Source organism: Tympanuchus pallidicinctus, unplaced genomic scaffold (genome assembly GCF_026119805.1).
Source record: "Tympanuchus pallidicinctus isolate F22 unplaced genomic scaffold, pur_lepc_1.0 scaffold31, whole genome shotgun sequence".
NCBI classification, from domain to species: domain Eukaryota; kingdom Metazoa; phylum Chordata; class Aves; order Galliformes; family Phasianidae; genus Tympanuchus; species Tympanuchus pallidicinctus.
In genome coordinates, this window is record NW_026294749.1 from 6,609,758 (window position 1) to 6,633,929 (window position 24,172).

The window sequence follows — 24,172 nt, forward strand, 5'->3', positions numbered from 1 at the left end:
ATGGCCTCCAAGCTTATGAAAAATGAGTAGTCTCAAATAACTATTTTATAGCAATTTTGTGTCTTAAATGGAAGGGAAACACTCTGATATTAAAACTTGTTTATTTACATTGTTACATTTTACAGGAAAATCGGTTTAAGAAGTCACTGCTTCTTTTTCTTCATAGTTGCAGCATTTTGAAGATGTTAAGACAGATTTGAAGGATTTAAAATACATCTTATTCCAGCCTTCCTGACTGGCCTGGATCTGCAAGGTGAGACCATCTTGGTGGTGGTTGGTTTTTTTCTTCCTTTCTTTTCTTTTTTTTTTTTTTTTTTTCCCCTCAGCCCTTTGAGCTTCAAGTAAGGCATTTATTTTTTTCTTTTCTTTCTTTTTATGAGGTTTAAGCAAAACAAAAGACAATCAATTCCTGTGAGGTTTGTTGCCATAATGTACTTTAACTTTTAACGTGCTTATGTTGTCCATGCTGGTAGTTAAATACCATTTACATTGAAATGTAAAAGGACTCTGTTCATCCTAATACCCGTGCTTGGACATGCAACCATTTGTTGCCTTTCATAGACAAATGGTTCAGCTGTTTGCCTGGTGTTCTGCTTTGCTGGTTCTTATGATATTCTCTGCCTTTATGCTTTCTAGTGGTGGTCCTTGTCTTATGCTGATATCTGCAGAGGTTGGAAGCTTCTACTGGTCAAACACCTGTTCTTCCCCCAGTCTGTATGACTTCTTTATGCCCTTTCCTTGCTCTCCATAAGCACTTACTGTGGCTGCAGCCATGCTGTTACCAGCTAGGCTGGCCAGCCAGCCTCTTGTCCTGGGACAAGACTTCCTCCCTTTGCACCTACTGTCTCCAAGACCCCCATGAAGATCAGCTCAAGGGGAAAACTGGCTCGGGATGTGGAGAAAGATCAGAGGAACAGGACTTGATGGAACGCTTCCTCTCTCTGTGGGTCCATGCTGCTGTTTGGTTCCCTGTTTTGTTCCCTGCTGGCTCTCAGACACATGATCTGATTTTTTGGGTGGTTCTTTGTAGAGTCAGGAGTTGGACTCAATGATCCTCAAAGAATCATTAAAGTTGGAAAAGACCTAAGATCATCTAGTCCAACTGCCAACCCTTCCCTACCATGCCCTTTAACTGTGTCTCTTAGTGACACATCTACACATTTCTTGAATACCTCCAGGGACTGTGGCTCCACCAATTCCCTGGGTAGCCTGTGCCAGTCAACCACTCATTAAGAAGAAGCTCTTCCTAATATCCAACCTGAACCTCTCCTAGTACAACTTGAGGCTATTACCTCTCATCCTATCACTAGTTACTTGGGAGAACATGCTGACATCTCACTCTAACTTCCCTTCAGGTCACTGTAGAGAGTGATAAGGTCTTCCTGGAGCCTCCTCCAGACTGAACAATCTCAGTTCCCTCAGCTGTTTCTGTAAGACTTTGGATTACTTAGGATCCTGTCCAACTCAGGATATTCTACGTTCTGTTGTATTCTATGGCTTTGCATGCGTGGTTCCTTTCCTTTCTAACTGGGATCCCACAGGGTGATGGGAGGGCTGTCGTGATCACAAAAGGGTTTTTGTGGAGAGAATTTAAATACACCAGGCTGGAGGAGCCCACAACTATTTCACTGTGGAAAAGGGGAAGGACAAGAGGCTGTGACTACTTTGTTAGAGACTTTGAAGGGGGCTAGGTTAGAAAAAGGCACAGCAAAGGTTCCCAAAGCTAACCTAAGCTGTTTTTAATTTGTAATCGTTTAAGTGGGAAGTAAACACAGCCAATTGAAGCAGCAGCACTCTGCTGGGTTTTTTTGTTTGTTTGTTTGTTTGTTTTTGTGAGACATGGCATCACAACTGCAGGCTGGAAATTGATTTGCTTTCCCTACTGTAGAAAGTGCAGGAATTCCTTTATGATGTACTTGGCTCCTTTTGAGGTTTACTTCAAATGCTTCCTTCACCTTTTGTGAATATTTAGCACATTTTTTTTTTTTTTTTCTTCAGATAAAGTATTTGTATATGGTCAACTTTGAGCATGTTTACACTCCAAGAACCTATCTTCTCTAAGTTGATGAGCTCCAGTTTATTCCAAAATCCATTTATCATAGAATGGCTTAGGTTGGATGAGACCTTACGCATCATCTAGTTCCACCCCTTTGCCATCCAACCTGGCCTCAAGCACTTGAAGTGATGGGGAATCCACAACCTCTCCAAGCAGCTGTGCCAGTGCTTCACCTTCCTCTTAGTGAAGAGTTCCTTCCTAATAACTAATCTGTATTTCCCCTCTTATAGTTTAAAACCCTTCCTCCTTGTCCTATCAGTATCAGACTGTAAGGAGTCGGTCTTTCTCCTCCTTATAAGCTCCCTTCAAGTATTGGCAGGCCCCAGTAACATCTCCTCGGCACCTTCTCTTTTCTGAGCTAAACAAGTCCCACTTGCTCAGCCTGTCTTCATAGGAAGAAGTGCTCAAGGTGTCAGTCTAGCAGAGCCCTAACCTTTTGAAGACTCTGAACGTTTCCATCCAGTGCTTTATAAGGTGTTTTTATGCCAGCAGTACAAATCACGAATATTTTCTTTTTCACGTGAGAAAGATGTTGGCCTTATTGTTCTGATGGTGTTCTATGACAGGGCAAATAAACTTACTGTGTTAAAACTTAAATAGCAATACATTAATGAGTGTCTGGTACAAATAACCGGTAGATATAATCAAATAAGTTTTAAGCTAAAGCCTGTAATTCAGTCTCTTGTTTCATTTTTTTCTTTTCTTTTCTTTTTTCTTAGAAAAAAGAAGATCCCAGGAAGTACTGTACTTATTGTGCTTTCTTATTGTTCAGGAATCCATTTGAAGCAGCAAAGTAGTTCTTATGGAATCCATTCTTGACTTCTGTTGTGACAGGGGTTTCCTTTGCAGCTGTTCTTGAAGGTGCTTTCTGGTATGTCTACAAAAGCAAAATTTTGAGTAGCTAGTTGCATTTGTTTAAAGCAATAAAAGCTGAATACTATTTCTGGTTAACTGTAAAATAGATGCCTAGTGTTTGTTGATGTGGATATACACTTGCTTCACACTTTAAGAGAACAGCATTAGTTTTGCTGCTGCACATGATATAACCTGACTAGTATTACCTGTAATACTTCTTGGTGTCAAGAAGGATTTTAAGCCTTTCTCACTGGATGTTGTATGTATGCAGGCAGGCTGGAACAGTCCTTGCTAAAAACGTGTATATTCACATATAGATGTGAGTGTGAACTTATTTTAAGTACTGACCCTTGTTCTACCTGTTTGGCATACGGTTTGCAGCAAGAGCAATCTGCAAAAATGTTTTCCCCCTCTCCTTGTCCTTCTCAAAAGGGGAAAGAGAGAGAGAGGCTGCTTACCTTAATGTAGAAGTTAACGAAGAGGATGACCAGTGTGGCCATGTAGGAAGACTGGAACATGAGGCAGCCAAAGGGAAACCCACACGGCTTCACAGCTGCACTGAGCGTGTGCACAATGGTGAGCAGGAACTGGATCTGGAGTAGAAAGATCGTGCCTGAATGTTTACTAAGGAAGGACTGACACAGCTAAATCCTGTGTAATAACCTTACCTAGTTCTGCTCTTTGAAACTTGGAGCGGTTCCTTTCTGAACACGTGAATGTATTGTGAGGGTTAGGTTAAAATGATGCTCTTATGACTTTAAAAAAAAAAAAGATAATGGAGCTGGATGTTTCCAGGAGTTTTTAGGTCAAATGGTTGGCAAAATGAAAGCTCTTTTAATAAGGGATTGTTATGTCTTCTAGGCTGTGTCATGCAAGTACAGTGTTGTCTCTGGGCAGAAACCTGAGAAAACACTGGAGACTTGAAGCAATAGCTTTACAAGTCTGAACAGAAAAAAGGAAATCCAAGGTGCAAGAAGGTTAGACAGATTGGTGTTAGTCAGGGACAGGGAAAAACAAAGTAAAAATGGCAGAGAAGGGGGGGGCTGTCAATGTTTAGGGCTGTGAACCACAGCTTCTATCTTGTTGTCCAAGAGCTGTTTATGTCATCCTCTATTTTATAGTTGTATCGTAGTTACATATCTTGTTAGAAGGAATCTCATTCTCACTTGAATGAGACACCAATAATAATAAAAAAAAGTGACAATTTTTGAGCATCATTCCAGTTACTAAATTTTACTGGGCTGTACTAATGAATTGACCTTCATAATAGCTTTGTTATAATTTAATGCTACAAGTGTCAGTATTTGCTTGCCATTCCTTTTGCTCCCTCTGGCATTTCTGAAGAATTTCTGTCAATTAAAAATGAAAGCAATGTAGACACATACCAGCTGTGCCTGGGTGAGGTATTTCTTCCACCACAGATACTTTCGCATAGAAGGGATGACTGACAGTCCGTAATAGGAGTACATGAGCACATGGATAAAGCTATTCAAAGTGGGTCCAAAGAAACCTATAAAAATGCAATGCAGAAAGCATTTTATGATATAAGCTGCTAAAAAGCGACAAGATGTCATTACTGTACACAGGAGGTGTTGCTGAGTAATGTTCACTTTGTGCTGTGGGTGCATCTCAGCTTGCCATTCTGATGCAGCAGTGAGTGCTTTACCCTGTCTCTGAATGAAGCTTACCTGCTGTGACTTTATTGTCACAGCAATCTGAGCATTGCTCTTGCTTTATTCAGTGGCTAGTTTTCTTATTTTCTAAATTTTCTTATGAACTCTGATAAGGCTGCAGGGAGCCTCCACTTGTACAAAGCCCTGGAAAAGTGTGTTATGAGACACTTGAAATAGTTATCTACCCTTTGGTAAATGGTCTGTGGCCCTTCTCCACTTCAGCAGGGGAGATGAAGCTTGTTGTGGTGTCTTAAAAGCAAAGTCACTTTGAATTGCAGAATCATTAAGGTTGGAGAAGACTGCTGAGATCACCTAGTCCAACCATCAGCCCATCGCCACCATCTCTGCTAAACCACATCCCCATGTGCCACATCCACGTGGTTCTTTAAACCTCCAGGAACCTCAGTGACTCCATCTCTTTCCTGGGCAGTGCCAGTGCCTTACCACTGTCTGAGGTCAGTGTTGTAAAATATGTTAGATCTAAGTGGAATGACTCTCAGAAGGCTGATGTTTCTGCCATTTCAGTGCGAAGTGTAAGACAGCACGCGCCAGACAGAGCTGCCCTGTTCAGAATTCAGGTAGTAGTTTTGAACCTTTGTGTATCATTCATTACTTGTCTAAAAGTTGTTTGAAGAAATGTAAACACGGGCAGTTGTGGCAGCTAAGTGGAGAATCTAAGGCGTAACATTTCATTTCTTTTTTGCACTGAACTTTTAACCTTGCTCTTAATTTCACTGAGATCTGCACACGTTCAGCAGTTCTGAATGACAAGCTGTGAACTCTATGCTGTGCTGTAACCCAGGGAAGCACTGGCTTTGCACAGTGCTGTGATTCCTCTCCAGCTGCTGGTGGTGCATCCCTCAGGTGATGGACAGAATAGAGACTTACTTTGCCCACAAGGTATCCAGTTCAGAACGCACCACCAAATGTTAAACATTGTGGCATGGTGATACACGTGGAGGAAGGTGATCTGGCTGCTTTTCTTCCTCAGTACAAAGAAGATAGTGTCTGCAAATTCAATTACTTTAGAAAAATAATACCACCATAGCACCTTGGCTACCTGTAAAAGCAAAAACAAAGCATCAGGAGATCAATATCTGTCCAAAAAAGGGCTTAAAAACTGCTGTACTTCATCATTAGGTGCACTACTCTTCCAAAGGCATCAAAGTCATGTTGAAGGAGGAGCACAACCTCTGGCTTGAGTTTTATTTCTCTTTGAAGAATGAGGCAGTTTATAGAGAACTGATCACTCTTAAATGTGATTATCTAATATAAATTTACAGTTAACAATTCTGAATGTTTTTACAGTTTAAAAACATACTGTAATGACGGGCCTTATAGTCGTTCCATTTGTTTGTTTTAATCAAAGATGTTTTTTCTTTCAAGGATGTTTCTGTTTAAATTTTCTTGATGATGGGAAAAGGCATTTAACTGACATTTTCCTTGCCGAAACACAAATTTTGAAGGCTGAAGAAAATCATGGGTTATCTAGGCTCTCCCCTTCAAGCTCTGATGTTATCTGGAAAGCAATAGGGCTGAACACACAGACTTGCTGTGATGCAGAAATAAGGTTTGAAATTAGAGATGAGCCAAGGCAGCAAAAAGGGATCTGGAGTTTTCTAGAGTTTAGAGTTTGGCTTGAATGTATTTCCATCTACAGCTCAACATTGCAGGTGACTGATTTTTCTCCTAGGTTTTAAAATGATCCATATACTCTCCATAGTCAGCACAAAAATATACATAAAACATTTGTCTATATGTATATATATGTATACACACATAGAATCATACACATACGTGCATATGTGTGTATGTATACACGTGTGTGTCCTGATGCATGGCTTGTAAAAATGCTCCCTGCCATGCTTTCTATAGTGAGGATGCATCTGCACCGAATCAGGAAGTAAACATCTGTTTGCAGCAGGACTGCTGCTGAGGCTGAGTGCTGTCTGTCCTCACCCGGATGTCAGCCTCCCCAGCGCTGTGGAGGTTCTGGCACTGCAAGTTGTAGCCTCCTTCCCACGTGGCGAGGATGAGCTGGAACAGAAAACACAGCAGTGATGTTTGGAAATAGACAAGGCAGTCCTCCCCTTCTCCTGTAGCTGTTGTGAAGCAAAACAACGTCATGAGAGTATTGTAAGTTCCCATTCATTCTGTAAACTGATGCTTGCAGACCAGACAACTTGCTAGTATCTTCTGTTTTACACTTGCAAAGGCTTCAAATTCTTTTGGAAATATGGACTGAAATAGTGCACCTTTTACATTTCTCTGGCTTTACAGCCTTCCAGGCATCCATGAATATCTCTTGTTACTTAGTGCAGTGATCCTTACTCTAAAGCTCACGACTGAATATTTTACTGTTTCCTGAAGCAGTATGAACAGAGCTTGACAGACCTACTAGTGAGGAGACCCTTGCTGTCCTTGAGAAAAATCCCAGCTACCAACCAAGCAAACAAAAGGTAAATGCAAAGAAGTGCAAAAGGAAAAATATTTCCTTATGCTATAAGCAAATCTCCGTACTGTATGTTGTTAAATGCAGGAAGAAGGGGAGAGTATATGTGGTGCTGAGTGGAGAAATGGACAGACGACCAATTTCAAGGAGGCTATCTACTATGTAGAAGGAAAGCAGCTCACCTAATGGAAGGTACAAAATGAGCCAGGTACGTATCTGGAAGAGAAGCTGGGAACTAGACAGGGGGCATTCAGTTACTAGGTCTCTGTTTCTCTGATATGAAGCATATTATTCTTACTGGCTCAGCTGTGTTCCTTTTCACATGGTGAATGCTCTTACAATTCTTTAAATGTGATGGTATTGTTTATAGAATCACAGAATGGCCTGGGTTGAGAAGGACCTCAAAGATCATCCAGTTTCAACCCCCTGCTATGTGCAGGTCACCAACCAGCAGACCAGGCTGCCCAGAGCCACATCCAGCCTGGCCTTGAATGCCTCCAGGGATGGGGCATCCACAGCCTCCTTGGGCAACCTGTTCCAGTGTGACACACGGGAGGATTATATCTCCTATCTTGGACAGCTTTTGTATGCTACCTTGTATGATGTGATAAACCTCATCATATGAAATTTTGCTCTTGATTTCCAGTAATGTTCTACGAAAACCTATTTGAAAAAGTAGGTGAGATCAAGTGCTGCTTGGTTAACAAACTGGCTAAAAGTTGCACCTAAATGCAGAACTCAGGAAGGTCATTAGGAGAGACATGGAGAATTCAGAGAATGAAACCCGAGCTATGAGGATGATGTGTCCAGCAAGAACTGCAAATGAGAGCAGCAAAGTCAGCTCCTCAGTTCTCTCAACAAATACTCTGATGAGGGTAGAAGAATGCCTGGGAATGTAATTCTACCCAAGCTGCATTCTAATTTGTTCAGAAAACTCAGTTACTTTTGTCCTGATGCTTCACTGTTTTGCACAGCCTTGTCAGTGACCTTTTGCTGTCCACATTTTGCACTTTCTCCTTTTTTTTTTTTTTTCTTTTCCTCCAAATGATAAGAAAGCATACCTCATTTCTTCTGATTGCTCTTATTGTTCTTTTCTTCTTGCTTCCCTAAGCTTACAATGGTCTTTTTGTCCTAACAAACTTCAAAGGAGGCCATCAACTCAAGTACCAGTCCTTGTTTCTCTGCTAAATTTAGGGTTGCTAACTGCTTGACAACTTGTGAAGGACTAAATAATTATTTGTTACAATATTAAAGTAAGTCATTTTGTTAATCTGTTGACTTCTGTAGCAAAACTCCAGGACAGTTGAAAACAACTGGGATCTAAAACGATTTTTATTTTTTTTAAACTTTCCTCAGGTCTTCCAATATTCAAGCTCTATCTGCTCTACTTTTTAATATTTGCACAGTAAGGAAGCACATGTTTCTCTTTTTAGGCATTATAACAATGAAATAAATACAATTTTTATTTCAGTTTGCCTTCTGTTATCCTGGCATCATACTGAGATGTCATCCCAGTTGCAATGTGTAGGGCTGAAAATGGTGGCCCTAATTATGCTAGCATTAAGCTTTTGACCTTTCTCTGCTCTCAGAGAATGCAGAGAATGCAATTCTTGAACTCCTGGAAATCCTCCCATCATCTTGGTACTTATGATCTGCTTTCAGGTCATAAATCTAATTCAGAAACTTCAGACTTGCTGTGCATTGAACTTTCAGCTCCTGGAAAAATGAAAAATAGAGGCAATCATGATGCTTTTTTCTAATCTTGCAAGGTATAAGAATTTTATTCTGGTCTCTCTAGAAGCTTGGTGCACTGGGCTCATAGTACTTGTGCAATTCTGCTTTATTCCTTCAGCACCCAGCAGGCAGCTCTGACTTTTGCTTTGGATTGACAGGTCTCACATGCAAGACCTGCTTACTCACACAGATAGGTTACTTGCTTACAATCCTCGCTCACCTCCTATGGACTTGTAGTAAGTCCATGGATCTACCTGAGGATAAAGGCAGTTGAGACATCACGCCACTCATATGCTAATGACACATCTCTAGATCTTTTTAATCTGACCTAGATGGTCCCAGAGCCCTGGTTTTCTCAGTGCCCAACTGACCAAGGACGGGTGGAAGCATGACAACTAGCTGAGATTTAATTTAAATAGGACAGCAGCAATAGTGCTGGGGAAAGCAAGCTAAGACACTGATAGAGATTGTCTTTTCCTCTTAATGATAAAGAGTAACATCATGGGAGTAGTTTCTCAATTCAGACATCAGCGTTTGTCTGCCTTGTTTCCAGGCATAGTTCAGCAACAAAATTGTGAAGATTTCAACCTGCAGGTCTATGGAGTGTGGTCTGAGAGCTGGCTTGCCCATGAATTAATTTTAAAATACATAAAGACTAGACTGCTTTTAACATTAAGCTGGTTTCCTCTTCACAGTTGGCACCTTTGCAGTATTAAGCATAGATCTGTGTAGAGGAAAGGCATATTCTTGATTCAGTGAAACTGTTAAAGGTTTTGATTTTTATTAAGATGACAGTAGTTGTTTCATACATGGTACAACTTGAGAACTCAAGGGATTGGTTGGACTTGCAGTTAATGGAGCTAAAATTGGCCCTGAGATACCTCATGCCCTTGGTGTGATGCAGAAAGCTTCTGGATCAGAAGTGGAAATCTGCCTTTGAAGATTTAAAAACATTTTGTTAAGAGCTTTTGCTACAACCTCTGACTTCCTGCCTTGAGGTTGCATGATTTGGCTGCAGTTAAAGGACTGTGAAACTAGGTTAGGCACAGTGAAGAGCTGAAGAATTGCAGCACAGCTATCCCCATCAGTTGGTTTATCATGTTTCTTATTAAAGCTAGCATATTGGACAGTCTGCATTTGGGATGTACACCTAACACAGACAAGGTCTTTTTCTTTTGAACATCTAAGAAGACATCTAAGTACCCACTCCATTCTGAAGCTATCACAAGAAAAGATGCGTGGCATCTTGTAAACAAAACCAAGAAGAGAAGTAGAACAATTTGTTATTCATCTTTATAACAGAGCACATTGTTTTGTGGTTTATCTCTGTTACAGAGGTCAGAGTTGGAGATGAAGTGGGAGGATGGAGGAATAAGGCCATTGTTATAGATCTCTCTAATTAAGAATTAATCCTAAATCATACTCACTGGAGAGATCAGCTGTGTTTACATAAACTACTGTGGAGAAGGCTCTAAATATAGGCAACTCCTGTCTTAAAGAGCTTACCTTCCATTTAAGACAGAGGGAGTAGGAGCCAGAGAGGCTTTGGAAATGAGGTGTTTTGAAATGTGGAGACACTATACCCTTACTACTGAAGATTTCTGTCCTCCTGTTCAGTGAAGCACCAGAACAGGTTGCCCTTAGAGGTGGTGGATGCCCCGTCCCTAAAGTCATTCCAGGTCAGGCTGGATGGAGCTCTGAACAGTGTGATGTAGCTGTAGGTATCTCTGAACACTGCAGGGGAGTTGGATCAGATGGTCTTTACAGGTCCCTTCCAGCTCAAATAATTCTATGATTTGCCTGTTTCCCTTCAGAAGGGACATTCAAGTTCCTCAGGCAGGTCTGCAAGTCTCAACATCCACTGTGCTCTTTCACAGTAAAAGCTGTGAATAGGAACCAGGCAAACAGGCTATTCAAATAAACAAGTTATTCTATACAGAAACTCTATTATGAAAGAGTGGCTTCTTCAATGTACAGCCAGCCTGGCCGACAGTCCAGAGCTGTAATGTGATGCAAGTCAGCAGCCTCCAACTACAGAGGCCAGGTCTGAAGGGACTTGTCTGAGGACTCGTGCAAATTAGTGACCATCTGCAGTGAAGTTAGCCTTGTGAAGGGCGATGAGGCAACTGGAAGGGAGCCCGGCTTCCTGTCCCCTCCCTGGAACTGTTCAAGGCCAGGCTGGATGGGGCTTTGAGCAACCTAGTCTAGAGGGAAGTATCACTGCCTACAGCAGGGGGATGGAACTAAATGGTCTTAAAGGTCCCTTCCAACCCCAACCATTCTGTGATTCAGTGCAGTTCCTACAAGGATATGAAGGCAGCAAAACACAAATTCACTTAATTCACCTGCAACTTGCCAAATTTCTTACTCACTTGCTTGTGGCAGGCCAAATCAGCTTATAAGGGGTAGGGAGCAGTATTTCTCAGTACAATCAATCCTTTTTGTTGAGTTTTGCTACTAAAGACAGATATCTGTATAGATTATCTGTTCAGAGTTGTAAACACTGAAGTGTTAATGTAAATTCTGGGGAAAAATCAGTATGAAGTCATCAGACCTTCCAGCGATAATTGGGCTTGTTTCTTAGTTCTGGGCCTCATCCTGTGCTCTCAGATACCCAGAGTGACTCCAGAAGTCAGAGGTTTGACCAGGACCAGCTCACAAGGTCCCACTTCACCTCCAACTCTCTGTCTACTTCACAAACGCACAAATCTGAATTGCTGTTTAGCTTTTTGACCTGGTCACTCATCTGGGGTTTAGCTCAAATTAATTTAAAACTTGAAACCTTTTTAGGGTTCTGTTTGGCCTCTGAGTGAAGCACAGTATCCTGACCAGCTAAAAGAACAGCCTTGGTTTTCTCATGGAAACTGCTGTGTAGTTGAGAGCCCGTAAAGCAAGAAATGCTGAGAGAGCTGCACAGGCAAGAGTGTGTGATGTCAGCTCACACCTCTTCAGATCACACTAACACCAAGCAGAACCTTCAGCCCAGGTTTCTGATGCTCTGAGTCGTTTTTTTGCCAAGTCAAAAAGTGTTTTAGATTTTTTTGTCTTCTAGTGTTTGTTTCATAGCTCCCTTCTAGTTCTGAAAGGATCCTGATTTCTGTGAGCAGTCCTTCCTGATAAACACTCAGGAAATAATCTATGAGACGAGACCACATTCATCCTGCCAGTGCCCAGAGCACCCACTCTTGGCTCAAGTGGCAGGTTTTTATCATCTGTCTGATGTTTAATGTTTCTGTTATCTGGCCATGTGATGGAAGCTTTTTAGTCAGGACAGTAGAAAAATACCATTGAATTGCCAGTATAATAAATCAGTACCAACTCTCATGTAAATCAGTATACATTTAAATATGGGCATTTGTTCAAAACAATAATTCCATCAACAGTCATGCAAATGAAAAACAATCCTTGAACGTACTTGTGTGCTGAACAATGAGGTGTGGGCCTGTTTTAGCTGAGCAACTGCTTAGATTCAAATCCAAACTTGTAAACGCTGCCCTGGCAGTGGTCAGTTGTCTCCAGGGATGGACTGGAGCTCAGAAAGGACAGTTGAAACTGGCTGAGAGCTAATCTGGGGAGGTACTCTGCAAGTCTGCCCAATTGCTATGTGCTTGATGTTAAATTTACTTTGCTGTTGATATCAAATTTCCTTGTAAAATTATGCTTCTAAGTTTTTCTTTTGCTAAAAAATGTATGTTTCTCACCTTTGTCAGCTGTGCTGCATTGAAGAACACTTACCTCTATGAGCATGTACAAGGAGAGCAGCGTAATCCCCAGGTTATATACAATGAGGTGAGCCCTAAGGGAGAAAGGCTGCCTATTCTTCATGAACTTGTTGCCCAGCCATATGCACAGCAGGTATGCCACAGTGAGGAAAAAGGTGGGAAGGTAAGAATCCAAAAGGAGCCATCCTCTAACTCTGGAATCTGAAAAGAAATGCATGCAGGAAGCAATTAATGTTACAGTAAAATACTGCTAAAATATGGCAGGTCATATTGTGAAAAGCCTGAGAGTGGATCTGCCAAGCTCTGCTCACCTTAAGAGCCATCCACTGCTATTTCCTCCCCTATGTGGCATGCTAGTTCAGAGAATGTGGTGCAAGCCACACAAAAACATTCCATAGCAACCTAAGGTTGCTTTCACTTCCTCATTTTAGCAAGAATGAGAAAATGAAAAGAAGAAAATAATCCTGTCTGCCTTTTAATTAATGTGTTAACTTAATATTTAGTTACACCACACCTTAGCCTGTTAACGGACGGACAGCTTGAAGATAGTATTAAATATGAAGTATGCGTGAAAGCTTGTCAATTCACACATTAACTTTGCATTTATGTCCATATGAAAGTAAAATGCTTTTGCTGGAAAACATTTCTACAAAGTTTTTTACAAAAACATTGTATTTAAAAAAGAAATTGCAAATGATTACTTTGACGGTTGTCAAAGATATTTACTAATGTAAAAGCATGCTTTCTCATGGTTTCTGTTCCATTTGCCTGATTCTGGAATGCAATATTAAGGTCAAATCCTGCTTGCCTTACTCACACAAGTAATCTCATTGACAGTAATCAGATAGTTCAGTGTGTATGAGCAAAGCCTAATCCTGCATGCCAATCTGCAGGGACTGTTCTGTTGCCCTATGGGCAGCTGGATATCATAAGTAAGAGAATTTTTTTTTCTATTTATTTTTTTCAACGTGGAGCAAAATTTGAAGTTAATTCATCACAACAGCATTCTTTGGGCACTTATCTGAGGAAATAACAAGGAGCATCATGGTTTTTCAAAAAGGCTGTTCTAAATCTGTATGTGAAGAAGTAAGTTAGAGAGAAGCTATTGTGCAGTTCTTTCTGCTTTCAGAAACTGTTCAAAATTTAGTAAGTTTTATAAAAACACTGACATTATATTAATTAAAAGGTGTTAGGTTAAAGGACAGGTGTTCACAGTGCATGAAGAGAGATGTATTTTCAGCCTGTGTTTCAATCCAGTGCTCTCCTGGTTTTGCTTTTTCCTTCTGGACTCCGAAAACAGCTCCTCTCTCTGGTAGAGGAGAGGTGTATGGCTAAACCAGACACGAAAGCACAACCATGTATTGCAAAGCACCACCCTTCCTGAAGAGTGGCCTTGCTTTGCTGTAGGTTATCAATGTAGAGAGCCTGTTTTCTATTTTCAGGTCTCAATACCTATTTAAGGTCATCTTAATGTGACCAACTGTGAGAGTAAAATGCTTCCAACAACCCTTTCAAAAGTGACAAGAGGTTTGGGAAGCTCTGGAATGGATGTTTTTGAGGTAATTCTGCTCCCATGTGGCCTCTAAACAGGACACAGAAGTCAGAGGACTGGTGAAGGTTGTATGTGTAAGAGATGATGTAGTGTATATCTTAGGAGTGAAAGGGTTTAACTTATTTAACTGGTTTCTCCTAATTGAAGATGAAAAAAGCAGTCATATCAGCAAGAGTGCTCTCTAGAAAAGATCTCCCCATTGGAGGATACAACGTTTGGTTTACAAAGCTTGTTTGCCCAAAGGCCAACTGGTATCAGATAAGTAAGCAGTATGTTTGCTCAACAAGGAAAAGCAATTAGAAGAGACAAGAATACAAATTAAACAGTGCCAGATCTGTCCTAATATGCCCTCAGAAAGCTAGGTTTTCCTCTGCAGTGAGTGGCCACAACCATGTGGCCTGATCCATACAAAATCAAAACTGCTCGTGTTTGCTCAGGTCAGCGTGACAAGTTTATGATCTGTTTCATTTTCAGGTGTCTAGAGAAATTGTTAAAACCAGTTTCCTTACTGATAGTTTTCCTACTTGACCTTGGTACCTTGAAGGGTAAGATAGTCATCAGTAAAAAGCAGCCAGAGAATCCTAATCGTTTTGTTTCCGTGTCTTTGAATCACAAAAGTGGGAGGTTTTTAAGTGGCGGGAAGGCAAAGGAAAGGGACTGTATTAAAAAACAAAACAAAACAAAAAGCTGGAGTATTTATATTGACTGGCAGTAGGATACTCTGTGTTCAAGGAATACAGTATCAATGAGAGGAAGCATTATTTTTACACTGTTGAACCCATCCATTATCTGAATTTGAGACTACTGCAGTGAATAAAACCACAGTGTGAAAGTGCTGGATGACAACACGAGTAGGAGCAGGCGCACCCAAGCTGGCTGTTCTGTGAATAAGCTCATTCACAGCCACTGGCCACGATGTGCCAGGCTTTTGGGGCGAAATCTTGGCTCCTTTGAAATGAGTGGCAAGCCTCCCAGGCTCTTTAGACCTATCAGTCTTTTATCAGTGAGGCTGAGAAACGTTTTGATTGAGGTCACTGCATAGCTTTGGCCAGCTGTTGTATGAGTAGATTCTGATCTTTTCAGATGCTGAGGGTAGATGGTTCTGCAGCAATGCTTTACTGGTGTTTATATTCAGTTGAGTAGAGAGAGCGCTCACTACTTTATCCTACTTAGTTAAAACATGTCTATTCTTTTGCTTCTTTGACAGATTAAAAAAAGCAGCCCATTAACAAGATTTGGGTCCTACAACTCAGTGCTGCTTTGTGTAATGCTAAATAATATCAGTAGAACATGAAGGCCCTGAAAAAAGTTTTTTTTTTTTCCAGAGCAACATGTTTTTTTTCACTCTTAATCATTTTGTCTTCTGTATAGATAGTCCATCCAGGGTAACATGGACAAAAATCAATTTGTAAGACCACTTCTTATCAAGAGATGCAACTGATAAGAATGTATGCATCTTCTGTTCCCTGATCCAAAGGACTTGGTCTGTAAGGTCGAATGTAAATTTGATCTAAATCTGTGTGCAAAGTCCAGCTGGCAGTGAAAAGCACAAGCACAAAAGAGACCTTCATCTCAATCAAATTTGTATCTTTGACAGCACACCCCTTGTTCTAATTGTGCAGTATTGCAGTTTGTGTTAATCTGGTAACTACAACTGTGAGCAGAGATTGCCTCCAGGAACACATGCCTGGTTTTGTCCCTGATTTGGCATCAAGTAATGATAACTATAGCCAGTGTTGTGATTCTCCTATTTCAGGAGTTGCTACCTAAAATATAGACCACATATATGGGACTGATTTGAAAAAAATAGAGCACTGATGTTTATTTGTAAGCTGTCTTGTTGCCGAATGAAGTGGGTATAGTACATGAAAACTCGTGCAGAGAAAGAAGGGGGATCACTTGTTGCTTTTAGACAACTGGGAAAACTCTCCCAAGAATTCATTAGATTTTGGTTTGCGGGGCCATTCTGTCTGATTTAAAACAGTTTGCGTATGACTGTGAATGATTTATGGGTGTAAACATTTTGGAGGAAGCTTTCTTACACCTGAAATGCGTGATGCAGCATCATTACACAACCAGTTCCAAATAAAAGAACATGGTGAAGAGGCATGGAGAAACAAATGCTATCTTCAGCATTTATGTCTGGAGAGGGATGGTGATGATGGTGATGTACTTGGCAAGTATTACAGATGGTACAACTGAAGTGCTTTGTAAAAATCCAAAGAGATCTGTGTTGGACTCTGTGTTGGACTGACTACAACTTGCCCCTTCAAAAAAATCTATTCTGAACCAGTGAGGAAAGAGAAGTGGTGGAGAATTCCACTCCCAATAAAAAAAACAACAACAGTACTTTTATGCTAATAATCAGGTTTTGATTTTTGGTACTATTAAAATACATTACTGTAGAGGCTGTTAATTAAGGCAGATAGAATGAGTTTGTTTAATTGCTTCTGCTGCGGTTCCCAAGCTGTTGTTTATTCACTAGAAAGCTTTCTTTCAAGCTCTGCATCTACAGCAGAAAGGATGGAAAACATTTTGTACTCAGCCAGACAGCAAAAAAAAAAAAAGAGAATTTATTGGTTTTAAGAATGTTGCAGTTTTCTTTCCCTTCTCCTCCTAAATAAGCAAGAACTGTTTCTGCAATTTAGAGAATACTACTGCAACAAAACATATCATCCATCCCCACCAGCAGCAATTTTGGCTTTAAGCACTGTTCCTGAAATTGGACGCCCTGAAAACCAGGCCTACCAGCAGCAGGATTGCCTCACAAGAGCCTTCCCTGATGGCTGGGTCTGCTGTCTAAACTCTTCTCTTGTTTTTCACTTTAGTTGCTTGGCCCTGTTCTAATCTTAATCCTGATTTTTGACATTTCCATCCTCACCTTGCAGTAGCCCTTCTCTTTCTTTCTGCAGTCCTACTTCAGCCCTGGCTCTAACTGTTGTTACGGCTGTTACCTGTGCTCTCTTAGGACTGAAACTAGGCACCTCCAAGTTCTGCTAAACAAGCACTATGGTCATTCAGGTTATTCTCAGCATCAAAAGATGCACCTGTTCTTTCACACCCTCTATCAGGTTATTGAAATTGTGGATGTGATCCTGCAAAGTGCTAGAAGTGCTTTATTGCTGCTGTGCTGAGCATCCTTCTGAACTATGCTTTTGTTTGGTAGATGGGCCAAACGATGCCTAGATTACTGAGTGTCATTCCCCCAAGAACAGAACTTCCACTTTCAGAAAAATCAAAGTTTTCATTTTTTAAATTTATACTGAGATGCAAAGCTGAAATCTTATTATATTTTCAGAAACAACAGACTCTAAAAATTAGTGATATTTGTAAGCTTGAAAAAAAATGTTTCTTTTTTCTGTTTTCTTTTTTCATCTGCAGTATGATGTGACTGGTTTTAATTTGTGTTACAGGTAATACATCAAACAATCAAAGCAAGAAATGAATTGGCTTTCTATAAGTGCAGAGCTTTGACAGAATTCCTACAACAGTGTTATTTTCCTGCCTAGGAATATTTCATGATTCTGCCTAGTTCATATTTTTCAATTTTACAAACTATTCAGAGAGAAAACGTTGGCTGTTGAGTGTTTCTAACTATCAGAATATTTGAGTGGTAATCTGGATGGGCAAGGTTTCCTAAAAGGACTGTAGGTGGAGCAGCTTACCTCGAGGTCCAAACATATAGTCCACAAATGCATTTACTTCCCGGTCAAAAGCTTTCAGGTGCTCCTAAAAATAAATGAATACATAAAAAATAAAGATATAGGATAGAAACATCTTATAGCTCACATGGACAATACAATTAAACAAGCAATTAACGTGGCAAAGAGCTCAGGTATTTCCAGGGTATGATACATCATGTCTCCTGGAAAAAAAACCAAACCTCTTTAAAGATGAAATGAGGGCAGACTGTTGTGTAGATGACAATAAAGGCCTCGCTGCTGGAAACCATGTTGGAAGTGAGGTTTACAAATGAACAACAATCATCACAGCATCCGTGATGGATGTTGTTTTCTCTCTTGTAAATATCCTTCTCTTTTATCTATCTATCTATCTATCTATCTATCTATCTATCTATCTATCTATCTATCTATCGCTTTTATTTTGCTTCCACAAATGAAATCACTGGCAACTCCTTTGGTAAGCTTCACAACACTGTATAGTTGTTCCCAGACTAGCAGCAGTGTATGACCTGAATACACCGTTGCTTTACTCGTAAAGAAGGAATGCTTTGTGTTGAGCAAACTGAGATTTCTCTAAATGAGGTACTGGGTTCCTGAAGAAAAGTTGGGAGGACATTTCAGATCTCCAGTGATGAAGGTTAGGTTGTGGAGGGGAGGCAGGCAGTGGAAGCAGGAAGAGGAGGGCTATTTCACTGATTGTTTTTTGAAGTCACTAAAGATGTGTCACCTGAGCTGGCAGGCTTTAACATTTGTGGCTGTTGGTGACTGAGTAGGGAGCTAAGCTGTGATCACTGCAGTCTTTCCCTCAGTAGGCACAGAACAGGCTGCCCAGGGCAATGGTCATGGCCCCAAGTGCCAAAGTTCAAGAAGACAGTGCTCTCAGTGCTTTAATTTTGGAGCCAGGAGTTGGACTCAGTGGTCACTCAGTGGGTCTCTTCTAACTCTGGAATATCCTATAATACAGTATCTCCACAGTGGCTTAGGATGCAGCCACCGTTAGTAATCTGTCTCTTAAAGATCCACGTTTGCATGCTGGCAGGTCCAGGTGCTGGGTTCTGGTCTGGGCAGGAAGAAATCCTTGCACTCCCCTTGTGTTTCCTCCCTTCTCAGAATGTCCAAACATATTTCAGTTCTCAGGATGCCCAAACTGAACAGCTTTTATGCAAATACATGAGTGCAGCTAACATCTTCCAGGGAGTGAGAGGTTTTGTAGGATCCCAGGCTGAAATGCTTGGTTTCTGCAAGATGCTGCTGTGCTTACCTTAACTTAAAAAGAAATACCATCACCACCCAAAACAAAGGTATATTGTTTTTCTCTCCAATTATTTCTGAAAAAACCTAATTATTATTAATATATACATATATTTATCAAATCTACTTTAGGCCACTTCTAAGTGGAAATTAGAGACAAACCTCTTTAACCAGTTCAGTGGAGGAATGAGATTTGTAGAATTATCATTAATAAGGAAGAGCAGAATGAAGGCCTACAAGATCACAAAATCATATAGAATCATAGAATGGCCTGGGTTGAAAAGGACCATAATGATCATCTAGTTTCAACCCCCTGCCACAGACAGGGTCACCAACCACCAGACCAGGCTGCCCAGAGCCACATCCAGCCTCAATCCATAACACTAGGACTGCTTTTTGCACAGCTTACTGATTTCACCGTTCTAGCTTCTGATATTTTTTTCCTCTTATGCTTGGCTAGGATGAAGAGACAGCATGTGGAAGAGCTGAAGCAGTTGAAAGCTAAATCTACCTCCTTATGTGTGTGCTGAAATGACCCAGTGGGGACTTGGACCAGCTCTCAGCTTTGCTCCAGTCTACCCTCATTAGGACTGGATCGATGCAGTGTCTGGCTGGCTTTTCACAGGTAATTTGAAATGTCCGTAGGTCCATCAGAATAAATAAGTGTACTTCTTAAAAGTCTCCCAGCGTTTGCTTCCCCTTTAGTTCTCTCACAGCTTATTCTAGATTTTGGGAAGAAAAATGAAAAACACATTTGTTTGGCTGTCTTATGGATTTAAAAGCTGTTAAAGACAATACGTTTGTTTATATAGCACTACAGATTTGGGGGAAAAAAATGTAGATGGTTCTGTGTAAGAGGTCTGTCACCTTTCTGTTAGTTCCTATACAGAAGACCAGACTATATTTCAGGCTTTTAGAACGTGTCCTTAACAGTGCCTCTAGACAGGTTAGATGAAAATGGCATGCTTAAACATGATCTACTGTATTTTTGAAGATAAACAAATAAAATTAATCTGCACATAGCTACACGCTCAGAGGACATACTTCTCTCTAGCAATTCACTATAATAGCCTTTATCAATGAAGGAATTTGAGCTGTAAGGCTAAAGATTAATATGTGTTCCATGATTTCCCTTCTGTAGTACAGGGCATCGCTCTGGGCATTGGCAATGGTGGCAGTTTGACAGGATTTAGGATAGATTAGTGGTAGACCTGTATACCTACACCTGAAAAAAGACATTAGGTTAGTTAAGCAAATCAAATCCCCCATGTGGAAAGATGGAGAGGGAAAATAAAGCCAGAGATGATCATGCAACACAGACATTCCTTATGAGTTTCAATATTTTTGCAACAGAAAAGGGAATAAGTGACTAACTTTTTTGATCCTTTGAGAAAGACTTAAGTGCAAGAGCAGGAATGGACAACAGGCTAGGGAAGCACCACAGGTCCTAAGACCCCATAGCTGCAGCTGCAAAGCCTTTGGAAGGAGAATTTGACCCCAGGCATGGGATCTTCACAACCAGGAAAACTCTGAAGTTTGATATTCTGAAATTAAAGGCTTCTTCATGTTCAGAGACAGCAACACTGGTCTAACACTGGCAACTAAGCTGGAATGATGAACTTTTATTCAAAGTGTTCTTAGAATACGTAAAATACTATTACAGACAATAGCCTTGATTAAAATACAAATAATTATTAATTACTAAGTATTATTAAGCATATGCAAACATGCATAGGTCTGTGAGGTTCTTTTGATTAGGTGGATTCTAAATTGCTTTATGAAATGAATTTCCTACAGATGAGTAAGCTGCATTCAATCTTGCACTGCCTGGAAACCTTTTATATTAGTGGTTTCTTTTTTCAAGCAATGGCCTGGAATGGTGTTTAGTATCTCAAGAAGTCCAGGATGATTTGTTATTTGTTCTTACACAGCTGTGCAGAAATTAAAACACTCTTTACACAAAAAAGATCTCATTCCAGGCTTCAAACAGAAACCAGGAGTAGGTGCCAGCTTCTGGAAGTGAATGTGATATTTGATGCAACCATGATAGAAAAAAATATATGTTAACTGTATGATGATTTCTTTCCTCTTATTGAGATGGCATCTTTTCCTTAATTCCCTAGAGATTTCTGCTCCACAGCAGTACTGGAATTAATCTGAGTTTATCAGCATGTTAATAAAACTTATTTTAGGCACCCGCACGTATTTGAATGCAGAGTTATTAAAGAAGTAGCGGCTGCAATAGGGGCTGAAATGAAGAAATATATAGACTAAGATAAATCTCAGGACTGCAGTGTAACTGCTTGTAAAATGAATTGCTTATCTTTTTATTGACTTGAGAATTTAAAATCAATCTGGAACAAGGGTGTGCATTGGGAGACATTTCTTCTTCAGAAGTTTGTTTCAGACCACTTTGGGCTTTTTTGTCGTCTTTATCTCTAATGATTTCTGTGTTTTATCTGTAGAGGAGAGCGGTGGAGATAGATGAAGCTGAAGGCAGAAAGGTGAGCCAGAGGCTGCAATGGGGTAAGGGGAAGTTAGGTGAAACTGGGAGACAGGACATCCAGAAGCTGATAGTAAAATGTTGCTTTATGCAATTTACAATTAATTTATGGAGCTTTCATTGGAAGAAAGACCTAAGAGCTTTTCTTAGATCTTTTTTAGCATTTCAGATTAATGATTTCAAGAATCAGAAACTGGATTCTGTACTTGATATGGGAATTTCTATGCTGCACATTCCTGGATATTCATTCAACTCTGATGACTAAGGTTAAGGGATAGCCTACACTACAAAGTCTTAATCAGCCCAATGACTGCCACAGCTCCTAGAAGAAGCACAGCCCTCTCAAATAAAGGTTGCTGCCCAAAGGACTTTTTTTTTGCCTGTGCAGGATACATATATGTGGGATGATTTGGTAGCAGAGCAGTCTTCCTGTTTGATTCCTTCCTAACAAATGGCTTTGCAAAGCCAGCAACATATTTTCTAACTGGACTTGTCCTAAGAAAGAATGTAACTCAGTGTGACAGCAGTGACCCACACCATTTTAGAACAGTGCAGAATTTCAGGAAGGATAGTTCTGCTAGTGCTCCAGGTCCATCCAGAGCAGTGCCCATGTAATACATGAACAACATCTGCTAGTGCTCTTGTTTTGCAGAAGACAACCAAAAACAACCAATAGAAAGAACTGCTGATGACTCCATCTAAAGACGCAGTTATTATTTTACAGCTACAAGAAAAGAGAAATCTGTGTCTTTGTTTTGGAAACACAAGTAGTATTTGTAAAGGTATCAGCAAAGGCCGTGTTTTGTTTGAAAGCAATTTATCTGAATTTCAATATTTTTCAACCAGGTTGTATTTTATTCCTATTGTTTTCTCACACTTTGCAATATATGCTCCGTTCTGCTGCTAAAATTTGTATGTGTATGTGCAATCATCTGGGACATTCTTCAGTTGCTGTTATGAAATTCAGCACTTTGTGTGACTACGAGGACAGCATCCTTGCAGCCAAGGGTTATTTCTACAAATATTTGGAATAGAGGTTGGCATCCTATGTGACACTGATAGCTTGCAGGCCTGCTGGTTATCTGACTGAATAAGTTGGTGGCAGAGCTGAGCCATCACATAGGCTGCTTTCTACATTTTCTCCTGAGGATGTAGAGAACAGCTGCATGAAGAGTGATTACAGCCAAAAGTGCTGAGCACTTTCTCCTGTGCTGATTTAGTCACCATAGAGAAAGCTGAGTTGCTAAAGGTATTGAGGGTGAAAAGATAAGAAAGAGGACGCCGCAAAGGAAGACTCAAGAATATTGCCTTGATAGCTGCTTAGCTTACACTGCCTAATGGGACCACTGTGTATTCAGTGGCTTCCTCAATAAGCAGAAGAGCTAATGATTCACTGTATGAAAAATGAATGGAAGAATGCAAGGTTTGTTAAGCAGTTAAAGCTAAATGTAGCCTCAAGTTTTATCTTCAGCAGGTATGGCAATGGGGCTCCCCAGGTGGCTAGAATTTGAATAATAGATATTTTTTTCTGAAATATTTTGTCTAGCTTCTCCTCTGATATCAGCATTTAAAAATTAGGATGCTTGTGTCTAATGGTTCTCTCATATTGTTGCTGTTTGGAGACATTCACTGCTTGGTTTAGCAGTGCCTTCAGGAAAGGGGGAGGCTGCCAGTAGAACCTGCAGCAAGCAGAACACTGGGTCTGCCTGAGTTTCCAGGAGCTTGCTAAAAGGTGCTGCTCACACAGCAAGCTGAATTTTTTCCTTGCTTCCTTGTCTTTCAGTTCTGCATTCTCCCTGCATCTTTTCAGGGAGAGTTAAATCTTCAAAAGGGTCAGTGGTGCAGTTTGCTTGCAAATCTACCTTACTTCAAATTACCTTCACTAGGCCTGAGCTTGTAGAAAAAAAAACATGAACAGGAATCTCACTGTGAGACCTCTAACAAGGATTCACCAAATCTAGTCCTCATTGTATGGATTGAAGACTGCAGTATTTGTGCCTGCTGGTGCTTGGAAATAAGGATGAGAGGATGTGGCCCTGTAGTGCAAATTCCTGCACGGCGTGCCTGTGCTCTGCAGCCAAACTGCAAAGACTGGGGCAGGAGATCTGCAGTGCAGGGAGCACTTTTTGTTCCTTCTTTTCTCCTGCTGTTTCTTATTGCTGGTTCCAAAGCAATTGGATGCTGCCTTCAGTGACACCACATCAGCTGGTAACTTTGTGGCCTGAAGATGGAAAAACTGCGTCCCTCTGTGAAACGTGAATTTGGGTGTCCTGCATGCAGAGAAGGACACAGCTCTCCTTACAAGCCCCTGCTTAGACATTTCACAGCTTTCAGGGAATTACTCCCAGAGAGCATTAATAGAAAAAGTAGCCCACAAACAACAGGGCTCTGCCACAAGGCTCAATGGAGAGGCAGAACCCTTCAGTGAGCTTGCTTGTTGCCCCCCAAAAACGTGTGCTGGGTGAGGGTCTCTCGAAGGATGCTGAGGGTTAATCCCTGAGACAAGCGCTGCCATCCAGACTGCATTTCTCACTCCTCTCCTTTTTTGTATGGGTGGAAATCAGTGCCTGATGTGGTTTGCAATTGTCAGTGATGTACTTTCATCACCGTGCTTGGGACAAATGGCTTTGTCTACCAGGAATGGATGGGGGCTTGGTGGTAGAGGAGGGAGCATGATTCCCACCTCCCTGT

At 40.7% G+C, this 24,172-nt stretch overlaps 1 protein-coding gene across 1 annotated transcript in view; it reads right to left on the reverse strand.

Annotated features, from left to right (window-relative positions):
* Positions 1–84: 84 nt before the first annotated feature.
* The window catches only part of ELOVL2 (ELOVL fatty acid elongase 2), a 38,062-nt gene continuing 13,974 nt past the window's right edge, over positions 85–24,172 (reverse strand). Inside the window, exons 2-8 of the mRNA XM_052697828.1 lie at positions 17,710–17,773; positions 12,506–12,693; positions 6,544–6,621; positions 5,473–5,644; positions 4,297–4,421; positions 3,370–3,504; positions 85–2,933 (exon numbers count right to left, since the gene is read on the reverse strand). Coding sequence (XP_052553788.1) covers positions 2,805–2,933; positions 3,370–3,504; positions 4,297–4,421; positions 5,473–5,644; positions 6,544–6,621; positions 12,506–12,693; positions 17,710–17,773 — 891 coding nt within the window. The 3' untranslated portion in view covers positions 85–2,804. The remainder of the gene's footprint in view (positions 2,934–3,369; positions 3,505–4,296; positions 4,422–5,472; positions 5,645–6,543; positions 6,622–12,505; positions 12,694–17,709; positions 17,774–24,172) is intronic.